The sequence below is a fragment of the Oncorhynchus mykiss genome, chromosome 8 (genome assembly GCF_013265735.2).
Source record: "Oncorhynchus mykiss isolate Arlee chromosome 8, USDA_OmykA_1.1, whole genome shotgun sequence".
NCBI lineage: Eukaryota > Metazoa > Chordata > Actinopteri > Salmoniformes > Salmonidae > Oncorhynchus > Oncorhynchus mykiss.
This window is the reverse complement of record NC_048572.1, coordinates 87817767-87832698: the sequence shown is the minus strand read 5'-3', so window position 1 is coordinate 87832698 and position 14932 is coordinate 87817767. Positions and strand designations below refer to the sequence as shown.

The 14932-nt window shown below is 50.6% G+C and overlaps 1 protein-coding gene across 1 annotated transcript in view; it reads left to right on the top strand.

Moving 5' to 3' along the window:
* Window positions 1–7912: 7912 nt before the first annotated feature.
* The window catches only part of LOC110517127 (vesicle-associated membrane protein-associated protein A-like), a 30663-nt gene continuing 23643 nt past the window's right edge, over window positions 7913–14932 (top strand). Inside the window, exon 1 of the mRNA XM_036986651.1 lies at window positions 7913–8068. Coding sequence (XP_036842546.1) covers window positions 8011–8068 — 58 coding nt within the window. The 5' untranslated portion in view covers window positions 7913–8010. The remainder of the gene's footprint in view (window positions 8069–14932) is intronic.

The window sequence follows — 14932 nt, the reverse complement described above, 5'->3', positions numbered from 1 at the left end:
CCCTCTTACCTCCTGCCTGGTGTCTATTGTGTTGGATTCAGCCCCCTCTAACCTCCTGCCTGGTGTCTATTGTGTTGGTTTCAGCCCCCTCTTACCACCTGCCTGGTGTCTACTGTGTTGGTTTCAGCCCCCTCTAACCTCCTGCCTGGTGTCTATTGTGTTGGATTCAGCCCCCTCTTACCTCCTGCCTGGGGTCTATTGTGTTGGTTTCAGCCCCCTCTTACCTCCTGCCTGGTGTCTTGTGTTGGATTCAGCCCCCTCTTACCTCCTGCCTGGTGTCTATTGTGTTGGATTCAGCCCCCTCTTACCTCCTGCCTGGTGTCTTCTGTGTTGGATTCAGCCCCCTCTAACCTCCTGCCTGGTGTCTATTGTGTTGGTTTCAGCCCCAACTTACCACCTGCCTGGTGTCTACTGTGTTGGTTTCAGCCCCCTCTTACCTCCTGCCTGGTGTCTTGTGTTGGATTCAGCCCCCTCTAACCTCCTGCCTGGTGTCTATTGTGTTGGATTCAGCCCCCTCTTACCTCCTGCCTGGTGTCTATTGTGTTGGATTCAGCCCACTCTAACCTCCTGCCTGGTGTCTATTGTGTTGGTTTCAGCCCCCTCTTACCACCTGCCTGGTGTCTACTGTGTTGGTTTCAGCCCCCTCTTACCTCCTGCCTGGTGTCTATTGTGTTGGTTTCAGCCCCCTCTTACCTCCTGCCTGGTGTCTTGTGTTGGATTCAGCCCCCTCTTACCTCCTGCCTGGTGTCTATTGTGTTGGATTCAGCCACTCTTACCTCCTGCCTGGTGTCTATTGTGTTGGATTCAGACCCCTCTAACCTCCTGCCTGGTGTCTATTGTGTTGGATTCAGCCCCCTCTTACCTCCTGCCTGGTGTCTATTGTGTTGGTTTCAGCCCCCACTTACCTCCTGCCTGGTGTCTTGTGTTGGATTCAGCCCCCTCTTACCTCCCGCCTGGTGTCTTCTGTGTTGGTTTCAGCCCCCTCTAACCTCCTGCCTGGTGTCTATTGTGTTGGTTTCAGCCCCCTCTTACCTCCTGCCTGGTGTCTTCTGTGTTGGTTTCAGCCCCCTCTAACCTCCTGCCTGGTGTCTTGTGTTGGATTCAGCCCCCTCTTACCTCCTGCCTGGTGTCTATTGTGTTGGATTCAGCCACTCTTACCTCCTGCCTGGTGTCTATTGTGTTGGATTCAGACCCCTCTAACCTCCTGCCTGGTGTCTATTGTGTTGGATTCAGCCCCCTCTTACCTCCTGCCTGGTGTCTATTGTGTTGGTTTCAGCCCCCACTTACCTCCTGCCTGGTGTCTTGTGTTGGATTCAGCCCCCTCTTACCACCTGCCTGGTGTCTACTGTGTTGGTTTCAGCCCCCTCTAACCTCCTGCCTGGTGTCTATTGTGTTGGATTCAGCCCCCTCTTACCTCCTGCCTGGTGTCTATTGTGTTGGTTTCAGCCCCCACTTACCTCCTGCCTGGTGTCTTGTGTTGGATTCAGCCCCCTCTTACCTCCCGCCTGGTGTCTTCTGTGTTGGTTTCAGCCCCCTCTAACCTCCTGCCTGGTGTCTATTGTGTTGGTTTCAGCCCCCTCTTACCTCCTGCCTGGTGTCTTCTGTGTTGGTTTCAGCCCCCTCTAACCTCCTGCCTGGTGTCTGTTGTGTTGGATTCAGCCCCCTCTAACCTCCTGCCTGGTGTCTACTGTATTGGTTTCAGCCCCCTCTTACCTCCTGCCTGGTGTCTTCTGTGTTGGTTTCAGCCCCTTCTAACCTCCTGCCTGGTGTTTACTGTATTGGTTTCAGCCCCCTCTAACCTCCTGCCTGGTGTCTACTGTGTTGGTTTCAGCCCCCTCTAACCTCCTGCCTGGTGTCTACTGTGTTGGTTTCAGCCCCCTCTTACCTCCTGCCTGGTGTCTTGTGTTGGATTCATTCCCCTCTAACCTCCTGCCTGGTGTCTATTGTGTTGGATTCAGCCCCCTCTTACCTCCTGCCTGGTGTCTATTGTGTTGGATTCAGCCCCCTCTAACCTCCTGCCTGGTGTCTATTGTGTTGGTTTCAGCCCCCTCTTACCACCTGCCTGGTGTCTACTGTGTTGGTTTCAGCCCCCTCTAACCTCCTGCCTGGTGTCTATTGTGTTGGATTCAGCCCCCCTCTTACCTCCTGCCTGGTGTCTATTGTGTTGGATTCAGCCCCCTCTAACCTCCTGCCTGGTGTCTATTGTGTTGGTTTCAGCCCCCTCTTACCACCTGCCTGGTGTCTACTGTGTTGGTTTCAGCCCCCTCTAACCTCCTGCCTGGTGTCTATTGTGTTGGATTCAGCCCCCTCTTACCTCCTGCCTGGGGTCTATTGTGTTGGTTTCAGCCCCCTCTTACCTCCTGCCTGGTGTCTTGTGTTGGATTCAGCCCCCTCTTACCTCCTGCCTGGTGTCTATTGTGTTGGATTCAGCCCCCTCTTACCTCCTGCCTGGTGTCTTCTGTGTTGGATTCAGCCCCCTCTAACCTCCTGCCTGGTGTCTATTGTGTTGGTTTCAGCCCCAACTTACCACCTGCCTGGTGTCTACTGTGTTGGTTTCAGCCCCCTCTTACCTCCTGCCTGGTGTCTTGTGTTGGATTCAGCCCCCTCTAACCTCCTGCCTGGTGTCTATTGTGTTGGATTCAGCCCCCTCTTACCTCCTGCCTGGTGTCTATTGTGTTGGATTCAGCCCACTCTAACCTCCTGCCTGGTGTCTATTGTGTTGGTTTCAGCCCCCTCTTACCACCTGCCTGGTGTCTACTGTGTTGGTTTCAGCCCCCTCTTACCTCCTGCCTGGTGTCTATTGTGTTGGTTTCAGCCCCCTCTTACCTCCTGCCTGGTGTCTTGTGTTGGATTCAGCCCCCTCTTACCTCCTGCCTGGTGTCTATTGTGTTGGATTCAGCCACTCTTACCTCCTGCCTGGTGTCTATTGTGTTGGATTCAGACCCCTCTAACCTCCTGCCTGGTGTCTATTGTGTTGGATTCAGCCCCCTCTTACCTCCTGCCTGGTGTCTATTGTGTTGGTTTCAGCCCCCACTTACCTCCTGCCTGGTGTCTTGTGTTGGATTCAGCCCCCTCTTACCTCCCGCCTGGTGTCTTCTGTGTTGGTTTCAGCCCCCTCTAACCTCCTGCCTGGTGTCTATTGTGTTGGTTTCAGCCCCCTCTTACCTCCTGCCTGGTGTCTTCTGTGTTGGTTTCAGCCCCCTCTAACCTCCTGCCTGGTGTCTTGTGTTGGATTCAGCCCCCTCTTACCTCCTGCCTGGTGTCTATTGTGTTGGATTCAGCCACTCTTACCTCCTGCCTGGTGTCTATTGTGTTGGATTCAGACCCCTCTAACCTCCTGCCTGGTGTCTATTGTGTTGGATTCAGCCCCCTCTTACCTCCTGCCTGGTGTCTATTGTGTTGGTTTCAGCCCCCACTTACCTCCTGCCTGGTGTCTTGTGTTGGATTCAGCCCCCTCTTACCACCTGCCTGGTGTCTACTGTGTTGGTTTCAGCCCCCTCTAACCTCCTGCCTGGTGTCTATTGTGTTGGATTCAGCCCCCTCTTACCTCCTGCCTGGTGTCTATTGTGTTGGTTTCAGCCCCCACTTACCTCCTGCCTGGTGTCTTGTGTTGGATTCAGCCCCCTCTTACCTCCCGCCTGGTGTCTTCTGTGTTGGTTTCAGCCCCCTCTAACCTCCTGCCTGGTGTCTATTGTGTTGGTTTCAGCCCCCTCTTACCTCCTGCCTGGTGTCTTCTGTGTTGGTTTCAGCCCCCTCTAACCTCCTGCCTGGTGTCTGTTGTGTTGGATTCAGCCCCCTCTAACCTCCTGCCTGGTGTCTACTGTATTGGTTTCAGCCCCCTCTTACCTCCTGCCTGGTGTCTTCTGTGTTGGTTTCAGCCCCTTCTAACCTCCTGCCTGGTGTTTACTGTATTGGTTTCAGCCCCCTCTAACCTCCTGCCTGGTGTCTACTGTGTTGGTTTCAGCCCCCTCTAACCTCCTGCCTGGTGTCTACTGTGTTGGTTTCAGCCCCCTCTTACCTCCTGCCTGGTGTCTTGTGTTGGATTCATTCCCCTCTAACCTCCTGCCTGGTGTCTATTGTGTTGGATTCAGCCCCCTCTTACCTCCTGCCTGGTGTCTATTGTGTTGGATTCAGCCCCCTCTAACCTCCTGCCTGGTGTCTATTGTGTTGGTTTCAGCCCCCTCTTACCACCTGCCTGGTGTCTACTGTGTTGGTTTCAGCCCCCTCTAACCTCCTGCCTGGTGTCTATTGTGTTGGATTCAGCCCCCTCTTACCTCCTGCCTGGTGTCTATTGTGTTGGTTTCAGCCCCCTCTTACCTCCTGCCTGGTGTCTTGTGTTGGATTCAGCCCCCTCTTACCTCCTGCCTGGTGTCTATTGTGTTGGATTCAGCCCCCTCTTACCTCCTGCCTGGTGTCTTCTGTGTTGGATTCAGCCCCCTCTAACCTCCTGCCTGGTGTCTATTGTGTTGGTTTCAGCCCCCACTTACCACCTGCCTGGTGTCTACTGTGTTGGTTTCAGCCCCCTCTTACCTCCTGCCTGGTGTCTTGTGTTGGATTCAGCCCCCTCTAACCTCCTGCCTGGTGTCTATTGTGTTGGATTCAGCCCCCTCTTACCTCCTGCCTGGTGTCTATTGTGTTGGATTCAGCCCCCTCTAACCTCCTGCCTGGTGTCTATTGTGTTGGTTTCAGCCCCCTCTTACCACCTGCCTGGTGTCTACTGTGTTGGTTTCAGCCCCCTCTTACCTCCTGCCTGGTGTCTATTGTGTTGGTTTCAGCCCCCTCTTACCACCTGCCTGGTGTCTACTGTGTTGGTTTCAGCCCCCTCTTACCTCCTGCCTGGTGTCTATTGTGTTGGTTTCAGCCCCCTCTTACCTCCTGCCTGGTGTCTTGTGTTGGATTCAGCCCCCTCTTACCTCCTGCCTGGTGTCTATTGTGTTGGATTCAGCCCCCTCTAACCTCCTGCCTGGTGTCTATTGTGTTGGATTCAGCCCCCTCTAACCTCCTGCCTGGTGTCTATTGTGTTGGATTCAGCCCCCTCTTACCTCCTGCCTGGTGTCTATTGTGTTGGTTTCAGCCCCCTCTTACCACCTGCCTGGTGTCTACTGTGTTGGTTTCAGCCCCCTCTTACCTCCTGCCTGGTGTCTATTGTGTTGGTTTCAGCCCCCTCTTACCACCTGCCTGGTGTCTACTGTGTTGGTTTCAGCCCCCTCTTACCTCCTGCCTGGTGTCTATTGTGTTGGTTTCAGCCCCCTCTTACCTCCTGCCTGGTGTCTTGTGTTGGATTCAGCCCCCTCTTACCTCCTGCCTGGTGTCTATTGTGTTGGATTCAGCCCCCTCTAACCTCCTGCCTGGTGTCTATTGTGTTGGATTCAGCCCCCTCTAACCTCCTGCCTGGTGTCTATTGTGTTGGATTCAGCCCCCTCTTACCTCCTGCCTGGTGTCTATTGTGTTGGTTTCAGCCCCCACTTACCTCCTGCCTGGTGTCTTGTGTTGGATTCAGCCCCCTCTTACCTCCCGCCTGGTGTCTTCTGTGTTGGTTTCAGCCCCCTCTAACCTCCTGCCTGGTGTCTATTGTGTTGGTTTCAGCCCCCTCTTACCTCCTGCCTGGTGTCTTCTGTGTTGGTTTCAGCCCCCTCTAACCTCCTGCCTGGTGTCTGTTGTGTTGGATTCAGCCCCCTCTAACCTCCTGCCTGGTGTCTACTGTATTGGTTTCAGCCCCCTCTTACCTCCTGCCTGGTGTCTTCTGTGTTGGTTTCAGCCCCTTCTAACCTCCTGCCTGGTGTTTACTGTATTGGTTTCAGCCCCCTCTTACCTCCTGCCTGGTGTCTATTGTGTTGGTTTCAGCCCCCTCTAACCTCCTGCCTGGTGTCTACTGTGTTGGTTTCAGCCCCCTCTAACCTCCTGCCTGGTGTCTATTGTGTTGGTTTCAGCCCCCTCTAACCTCCTGCCTGGTGTCTACTGTTTTGGTTTCAGCCCCCTCTAACCTCCTGCCTGGTGTCTACTGTGTTGGTTTCAGCCCCCTCTTACCTCCTGCCTGGTGTCTACTCTGTTGGTTTCAGCCCCCTCTTACCTCCTGCCTGGTGTTTACTGTATTGGTTTCATTTGACATTTTGATGTCAGAGTGCCTGGATGTTGCTTGGATCGGTTGCGACCTTTGCCAACCCACCTATATAAATTAAACTAGGGGAAAGGCTGTTTGTAGTTATATGCGATTACACAGGGAATACGCATCTGACATCTAATAGGAAACGGTGGTGTCATTTATTTTGACACGTGCCGGATGCTATTTGAGAAACCAGAACAAGTGTAAAAACGATTAGTGAGTGGAATCGGTGTCATGTATCATGGCTCCCAAGTGCAGTCAACTGTAAAATTATACTTTGTATCTACCCACTGGACTGTCCGCTCTGCTCTGATTGGCTGTTTACATTAAGCGCAATTCAATTGGAATATATTTCCTGTTTTTTTTTTCTCTCTCTCTTCTGATTTGACAGTTGACATTTATCCCATCAAACATAGGGAAAACAGTGAAATAGTTCAACTTTATTTGACATTTTGACAGTTTTTAGCTAACTTTCTAAAATAGTCTGACATACAGTATAACAACTGTTTAAGTAAACAGTTGCTGCAAGGTTATCACCCTTGAACTTCCCCTTATCTATAACCTCTCATTTTGAAGGAAACATTAAGGTTTGTCTTAAGAGTTTAACCTATTCAGTGGAAGGTATTGGTCTCTGACCTTTAGGAATGCTGTAAATAGATGGAAAGATAAGGAGAGTGGAGCAGGCTCGGGTTTTCAGCCGTGCTCTACTCCAGACTACCCTCCCTCTCGACAGTTTACACGTGCTCTTGACAGGGAAGTCTGCACCACCTCTCTGTCACGAAGATGGACTTAACCCTAGACGAGGCTCTCAAAAGGTCCGAAGAGAGAAAGGCAGAGTAGAGAGTGTTCTGGGTTTAAAGTTGTAAAACAAATAGGTTTTAATTTGTGCTCCCGAGAAGGCTCAGCGGTCTAAAGGCACTTCATCTCAGTGCTAGAGGCGTCACTACAGACACCCTGGTTCGATTCCAGGCTGTGTCACAACCGGCCGTGTTTGGGAGAACCATAGGGCGGCGCACAATTGGCCCAGTGTCGTCCGGGTTAGGGTTTGGCCGTCATTGTAAATAAGAATTTGTTCTAAACTGACTTGCCTAGTTAAATACAGGTTACACACATTAATACAGAGAGAGAGAGAGAGAGAGAGAGAGAGAGAGAGAGAGAGAGAGAGAGAGAGAGAGAGAGAGAGAGAGAGAGAGAGAGAGAGAGAGAGAGAGAGAGAGAGAGAGAGAGGGGAAGAGAGAGAGAGGGGAAGAGAGAGAGAGAGAGAGAGGGGAAGAGAGAGAGAGAGAGAGAGAGAGAGGGAGAGAGGGGAAGAGAGAGAGACAGAGAGAGAGAGAACAGGCACACACACTCTCCGCTTCAACACACACACACCCTTCTTACACATGCACAAGTTATTTTCTCAACCCCTTCCTATTTATTTATATATATATATATATATTTATTTATTTATATTTATAGTCATTGCTCTCAACACACACATATATCCAGAGAAGTATCACTTAAACAATACAGTATTTGGAACCATGCCTATCAAAATACCCCATAAATCAAGTTTGCTGAAATAGCTCTATCAACAAATGTGAACCAACATGGCATTTAGACCTATCTGTAAACTACATATTTTTCCAGTTAGGATCTGTGGCAAAAAAAAAAAAAAGTAGACTACCATGACTATTGCGTATTTGATTAACTAACTAACTTAATCAAATCAGATTAAACAAAAATGAGTTTCTTATTAAAATGTATGAAGACCCAAACACGTGAACGCGCACTAGAATCGCGCGTTGAAATATTTGCTCCCGTGTGCTCGTTCAGGTTGTTAGACCAGAGAGACCAGTCAGCGACTCTTCAGCTCCAACTAGCAGGACCACCTCTCGTCAGTGTCTCTGACAACGCTATAGATAAATATGTCCAAGTTGGAGCAAATCCTTGTCCTCGACCCCCCCTGTGACCTCAGATTTAAAGGTAAGTCCATTTTTACCTTCATATATATATATATATATATATATATGTGTGTTGTTTGTTTTAAATCTCCGAGACAAGCCTGTATTTCTCGGATGATTTCACACTTCCCTTCGGTTCGTAGTTAACGCGTTAGGCTGCCCGCCGCCGCCATTTTGTTCGGGGAACGGAGACAGGCCGCGGTGTGAATCACCGTAATGTCAGTGACGCGGTCGACGTGCGTGGGTCTTGTCTTGTCATAAACTGTACCGAATCGTTTTTTTTTTTTATATACCTCTGACTACATGCTATCTTTTCCCTTTCTTGTGATAGACTGTCCAGATAACCCAGGTATTCCTTAACTAACTAGTGCAAAAGTTTACAACTTGCTAAACCAATAAACTAACATACAAGGAGGACATGTAGTTAACCAACTAACTAAAGGTGTCCTGCTTGTGAAGTAGTCATTGGTGGTTATACTAACTAACTAGGTTCGTATAAATCACGTATTTTGGTTGGTGAATGGTTGCAACGTTTGAGTTAGGTAGTAAATGTTAACGTCAACCGTTCTAACTAGTTTTCCGTTTATTACACTTTTAAAAAACAAAAACCAGTCGGAATACAAATGTATTCTCGGTACCCAGCTGCTCAGTCGGAGCTTTCTGTGCCGACGGACCGGTTCGTTCAGAGGACGGGGTGTAACGGGCGCTTGGCATCCAATTTGTTGCATTACCGCCACCTACTAGACTGAGGTACAACTCCCTTTATACTCTGCTTGAAAAACAAAACTGTACTAAATAAATACCCGACCATCTAACACTACACTCGGTCATTTTCAAATTATATGAAATAAAATGAACACCACGCTACTCCACTAATTACATGCATTTATTCCTACCTTCCTACAACACAACACACACACTACAACTCTTCTGATGTCATGTTTCACACACCTAAATACTTCTCGGCAGCTGCCTCCACCACCTCTATTTTCTGCGACTTCTGTTCCATCCCTGCTGTACAGTTGATAACCGTTGCTATAAATGCTAAACATCCCAATCTTACTGAAACGTATAACTTTTTGTCCTGTCCCTCTGTACTGGGTTATCTCTACTACTCTCACCACTCCTCCCCCTTGACCCATCTTCCTCTACTTTCTTCACTGCCTCAGCATATGACAACTCCTGCTCTAGTCTAACCCTGGAAACCTCAACCTGCCTCTCTCTCTCGCACGGGACATTTCTGATCCCCAGCTCCATGGGGAACCCCTACAAATGAACACATTCTACTACTTTCCCCAATGCTACACATTCCTTTGTCTCATGACCTTCTGCACACTTCTCACACCTAGGAACCTCCATCCTACACACTGCTGCCACATACCCATAAGCTTGACACCTGTAACAACGTAATGTAATCGGCACAAAAGCACGTACAGGATAACTTATATGTCCTAACATCACTTTGTCAGGCAAACACTCAACTTCAAAGCTCAAAAGAGAAGACAATGACTCTTCTGTTTCCCCTCGCTCTCGCCACCCTGTCTGCGTCGCATCAAACGACGAGCATCACAAACACCGGGAATCTTTCCCCTCAGTTGGTCAGCGTTTATATCTACTGCTGCCCCAGTTATCACTCCTTTCACTGGTGCCCTTTTTTTTGAGAGCGAAACAATTCACTTTTCTTGCCTCCCATTTTTTGTTTTGCTCTGAGCGCCTTCTCCCTCAAACCAACAGAAACAAAAAATGATCACTAGACCATTTCTGGTTACCCTCACAAACTTTCCCCCCCCCCCCAGCCTGAATCCACAAATGGATCAGCTTAAAGGCAAGAGTCCATTTTTTTCCCATAAACTTCACTCCTACTGTCAGACCCATCTTTTTCCTGACCCTCTGTGCATACCTTGGTCTCCGATAACTTCACCACATCTACCACCTCTGATACTACACCCTCATAAAATTCAATTTCTCCTCCTGTGTTCGTTCGGGTGTCGTAACTGGCTTTAGTCAGTGACGTGTACAGATTGTCTTATGTACCCACCAGTTCTAGCTTGTTTATCATTACCTAAAACGTACCAGTTTTTTAAATTGATTTTTAAACTAATGACCTGGACCAGAGCCGGCTGTGCCCTCTGATAGCTCTGGTCCTGGGAGTTACTAATGACCTGGACCAGAGCCGGCCGTGCCCTCTGATAGCTCTGGTCCTGGGAGTTACTAATGACCTGGACCAGAGCCGGCCGTGCCCTCTGATAGCTCTGGTCCTGGGAGTTACTAATCACGTGGACCAGAGCCGGCCGTGCCCTCTGATAGCTCTGGTCCTGGGAGTTACTAATGACCTGGACCAGAGCCGGCCGTGCCCTCTGATAGCTCTGGTCCTGGGAGTTACTAATGACCTGGACCAGAGCCGGCCGTGCCCTCTGATAGCTCTGGTCCTGGGAGTTACTAATGACCTGGACCAGAGCCGGCCGTGCCCTCTGATAGCTCTGGTCCTGGGAGTTACTAATGACCTGGACCAGAGCCGGCCGTGCCCTCTGATAGCTCTGGTCCTGGGAGTTACTAATGACCTGGACCAGAGCCGGCCGTGCCCTCTGATAGCTCTGGTCCTGGGAGTTACTAATGACCTGGACCAGAGCCGGCCGTGCCCTCTGATAGCTCTGGTCCTGGGAGTTACTAATGACCTGGACCAGAGCCGGCCGTGCCCTCTGATAGCTCTGGTCCTGGGAGTTACTAATGACCTGGACCAGAGCCGGCCGTGCCCTCTGATAGCTCTGGTCCTGGGAGTTACTAATCACGTGGACCAGAGCCGGCCGTGCCCTCTGATAGCTCTGGTCCTGGGAGTTACTAATCACGTGGACCAGAGCCGGCCGTGCCCTCTGATAGCTCTGGTCCTGGGAGTTACTAATCACGTGGACCAGAGCCGGCCGTGCCCTCTGATAGCTCTGGTCCTGGGAGTTACTAATGACCTGGACCAGAGCCGGCCGTGCCCTCTGATAGCTCTGGTCCTGGGAGTTACTAATCACGTGGACCAGAGCCGGCCGTGCCCTCTGATAGCTCTGGTCCTGGGAGTTACTAATGACCTGGACCAGAGCCGGCCGTGCCCTCTGATAGCTCTGGTCCTGGGAGTTACTAATCACGTGGACCAGAGCCGGCCGTGCCCTCTGATAGCTCTGGTCCTGGGAGTTACTAATGACCTGGACCAGAGCCGGCCGTGCCCTCTGATACGTCTTCTGATCAATCAGCCCAACTTCTCATCAGTCACAAGATTTATGTTTACCCCTTCAACAAATTAAACCCCGAGGCTCACTAACTGCTTTCTAAATGACAACGGTAGGCGAGCACGCAACAATTTTTTTAGGATAAACAAATTGCATGTCACGTAATTGGCCAGCTCTCTCCCTCCCCTGGCTCAATGAGAAGGTAAATAGGCCATGCCGGGGTCACCCATGCCGGGGTCACCCATGCCGGGGTCACCCATGTCGGGGGAGATAAAACACATCTTCTCATTAACCTCTACACCAGATGACAAACATAATGTCAATATATTGTAGGTAGGTAGGGCGTAAGTAGCAAGACAGCTCCCACCAATACCGTGCCACTTGTGTGTTGAACGCAAACTAGCATTATAAATACTTCGATTTTTAAGCTCTCGTGACAAGTATGTGAAACTGTATGTGAAACAGCCTAGATCCTGTCTAGGAGGATGGATGGCCCTGTGCAGCCTAGATCCTGTCTAGGTAGATGGATGGCCCTGTGCAGCCTAGATCCTGTCTAGGTGGATGGATGGCCCTGTGCAGCCTAGATCCTGTCTAGGTGGGTGGATGGCCCTGTGCAGCCTAGATCCTGTCAAGGTGGGTGGATGGCCCCTGTTGCAGCCTAGATCCTGTCTAGGAGGATGGATGGCCCTGTTGCAGCCTAGATCCTGTCTAGGTGGATGGATGGCCCTGTGCAGCCTAGATCCTGTCTAGGTGGATGGATGGCCCTGTGCAGCCTAGATCCTGTCTAGGTGGGTGGATGGCCCTGTTGCAGCCTAGATCCTGTCTAGGAGGATGGATGGCCCTGTGCAGCCTAGATCCTGTCTAGGTGGATGGATGGCCCTGTGCAGCCTAGATCCTGTCTAGGAGGATGGATGGCCCTGTGCAACCTAGATCCTGTCTAGGATTTCCCTGTGCAGCCTAGATCCTGTCTAGGAGGATGGATGGCCCTGTGCAGCCTAGATCCTGTCTAGGAGGATGGATGGCCCTGTGCAGCCTAGATCCTGTCTAGGTGGATGGATGGCCCTGTGCAGCCTAGATCCTGTCTAGGTCGGTGGATGGCCCTGTGCAGCCTAGATCCTGTCTAGGAGGATGGATGGCCCTGTGCAGCCTAGATCCTGTCTAGGTGGATGGATGGCCCTGTGCAGCCTAGATCCTGTCTAGGAGGATGGATGGCCCTGTGCAGCCTAGATCCTGTCTAGGATGGCCCTGTGCAGCCTAGATCCTGTCTAGGATGGCCCTGTGCAGCCTAGATCCTGTCTAGGATGGCCCTGTGCAGCCTAGATCCTGTCTAGGATGGCCCTGTGCAGCCTAGATCCTGTCACAAAATGACTATGTAGGAGTTGACAGTTCAGGCTCGAGGCTGTGCAATAACACAGTGTTCTCGAGGAGATAAGGATGTTAATTGGTTAGCCACCAAAATACATTTTGACCAGTCATGCTTATCGGTTTATAGGTTAATTTGAATAATTGTGTGGAATTTAAATTGCCGCGTTGTGTGTTTGTTAGTCCTCATTAGTCCTCATGATGCATTTATTTATCACCTGTCAGAATACAGTGACTAGTTTGAGGAGAGGAATATCCTACCACCTGAGGAGAGGAATATCCTACCACCTGAGGAGAGGAATATCCTACCACCTGAGGAGAGGAATATCCTACCACCTGAGGAGAGGAATATCCTACCACCTGAGGAGAGGAATATCCTACCACCCGAGGAGAGGAATATCCTACCACCCGAGGAGAGGAATATCCTACCACCCGAGGAGAGGAATATCCTACCACCCGAGGAGAGGAATATCCTACCACCCGAGGAGAGGAATATCCTACCACCCGAGGAGAGGAATATCCTACCACCCGAGGAGAGGAATACCCTACCACCCGAGGAGAGGAATACCCTACCACCCGAGGAGAGGAATACCCTACCACCCGAGGAGAGGAATACCCTACCACCCGAGGAGAGGAATACCCTACCACCCGAGGAGAGGAATACCCTACCACCCGAGGAGAGGAATACCCTACCACCCGAGGAGAGGAATATCCTACCACCCGAGGAGAGGAATACCCTACCACCCGAGGAGAGGAATACCCTACCACCCGAGGAGAGGAATATCCTACCACCCGAGGAGAGGAATATCCTACCACCCGAGGAGAGGAATACCCTACCACCCGAGGAGAGGAATACCCTACCACCCGAGGAGAGGAATACCCTACCACCCGAGGAGAGGAATATCCTACCACCCGAGGAGAGGAATATCCTACCACCTGAGGAGAGGAATATCCTACCACCTGAGGAGAGGAATATCCTACCACCTGAGGAGAGGAATATCCTACCACCTGAGGAGAGGAATATCCTACCACCTGAGGAGAGGAATATCCTACCACCTGAGGAGAGGAATATCCTACCACCTGAGGAGAGGAATATCCTACCACCTGAGGAGAGGAATATCCTACCACCTGAGGAGAGGAATATCCTACCACCTGAGGAGAGGAATATCCTACCACCTGAGGAGAGGAATATCCTACCACCTGAGGAGAGGAATATCCTACCACCTGAGGAGAGGAATATCCTACCACCTGAGGAGAGGAATATCCTACCACCTGAGGAGAGGAATATCCTACCACCTGAGGAGAGGAATATCCTACCACCTGAGGAGAGGAATATCCTACCACCTGAGGAGAGGAATATCCTACCACCTGAGGAGAGGAATATCCTACCACCTGAGGAGAGGAATATCCTACCACCTGAGGAGAGGAATATCCTACCACCTGAGGAGAGGAATATCCTACCACCTGAGGAGAGGAATGTCCTACCACCTGAGGAGAGGAATGTCCTACCACCTGAGGAGAGGAATGTCCTACCACCTGAGGAGAGGAATGTCCTACCACCTGAGGAGAGGAATGTCCTACCACCTGAGGAGAGGAATGTCCTACCACCTGAGGAGAGGAATATCCTACCACCTGAGGAGAGGAATATCCTACCACCTGAGGAGAGGAATATCCTACCACCTGAGGAGAGGAAATATCCTACCACCTGTGGAGAGGAATATCCTACCACCTGAGGAGAGGAATACCCTACCACCTGTCAGACAGGATACAGAGACTAGTTAGAGGAGAGGAATATCCTACCACCTGAGGAGAGGAATATCCTACCACCTGAGGAGAGGAAATATCTTACCACCTGAGGAGAGGAAATATCTTACCACCTGAGGAGAGGAAATATCCTACCACCTGAGGAGAGGAAATATCCTACCACCTGAGGAGAGGAATATCCTACCACCTGAGGAGAGGAAATATCCTACCACCTGAGGAGAGGAATATCCTACCACCTGAGGAGAGGAAATATCTTACCACCTGAGGAGAGGAAATATCTTACCACCTGAGGAGAGGAAATATCTTACCACCTGAGGAGAGGAAATATCTTACCACCTGAGGAGAGGAAATATCTTACCACCTGAGAAGAGGAAATATCCTACCACCTGAGGAGAGGAAATATCCTACCACCTGAGGAGAGGAAATATCCTACCACCTGAGGAGAGGAAATATCCTACCACCTGAGGAGAGGAGTACCCTACCACCTGAGGAGAGGAATATATCAAGAGTTTTTTTCCCCATTAGTCCTGAGCTAGGCTTAATCTATG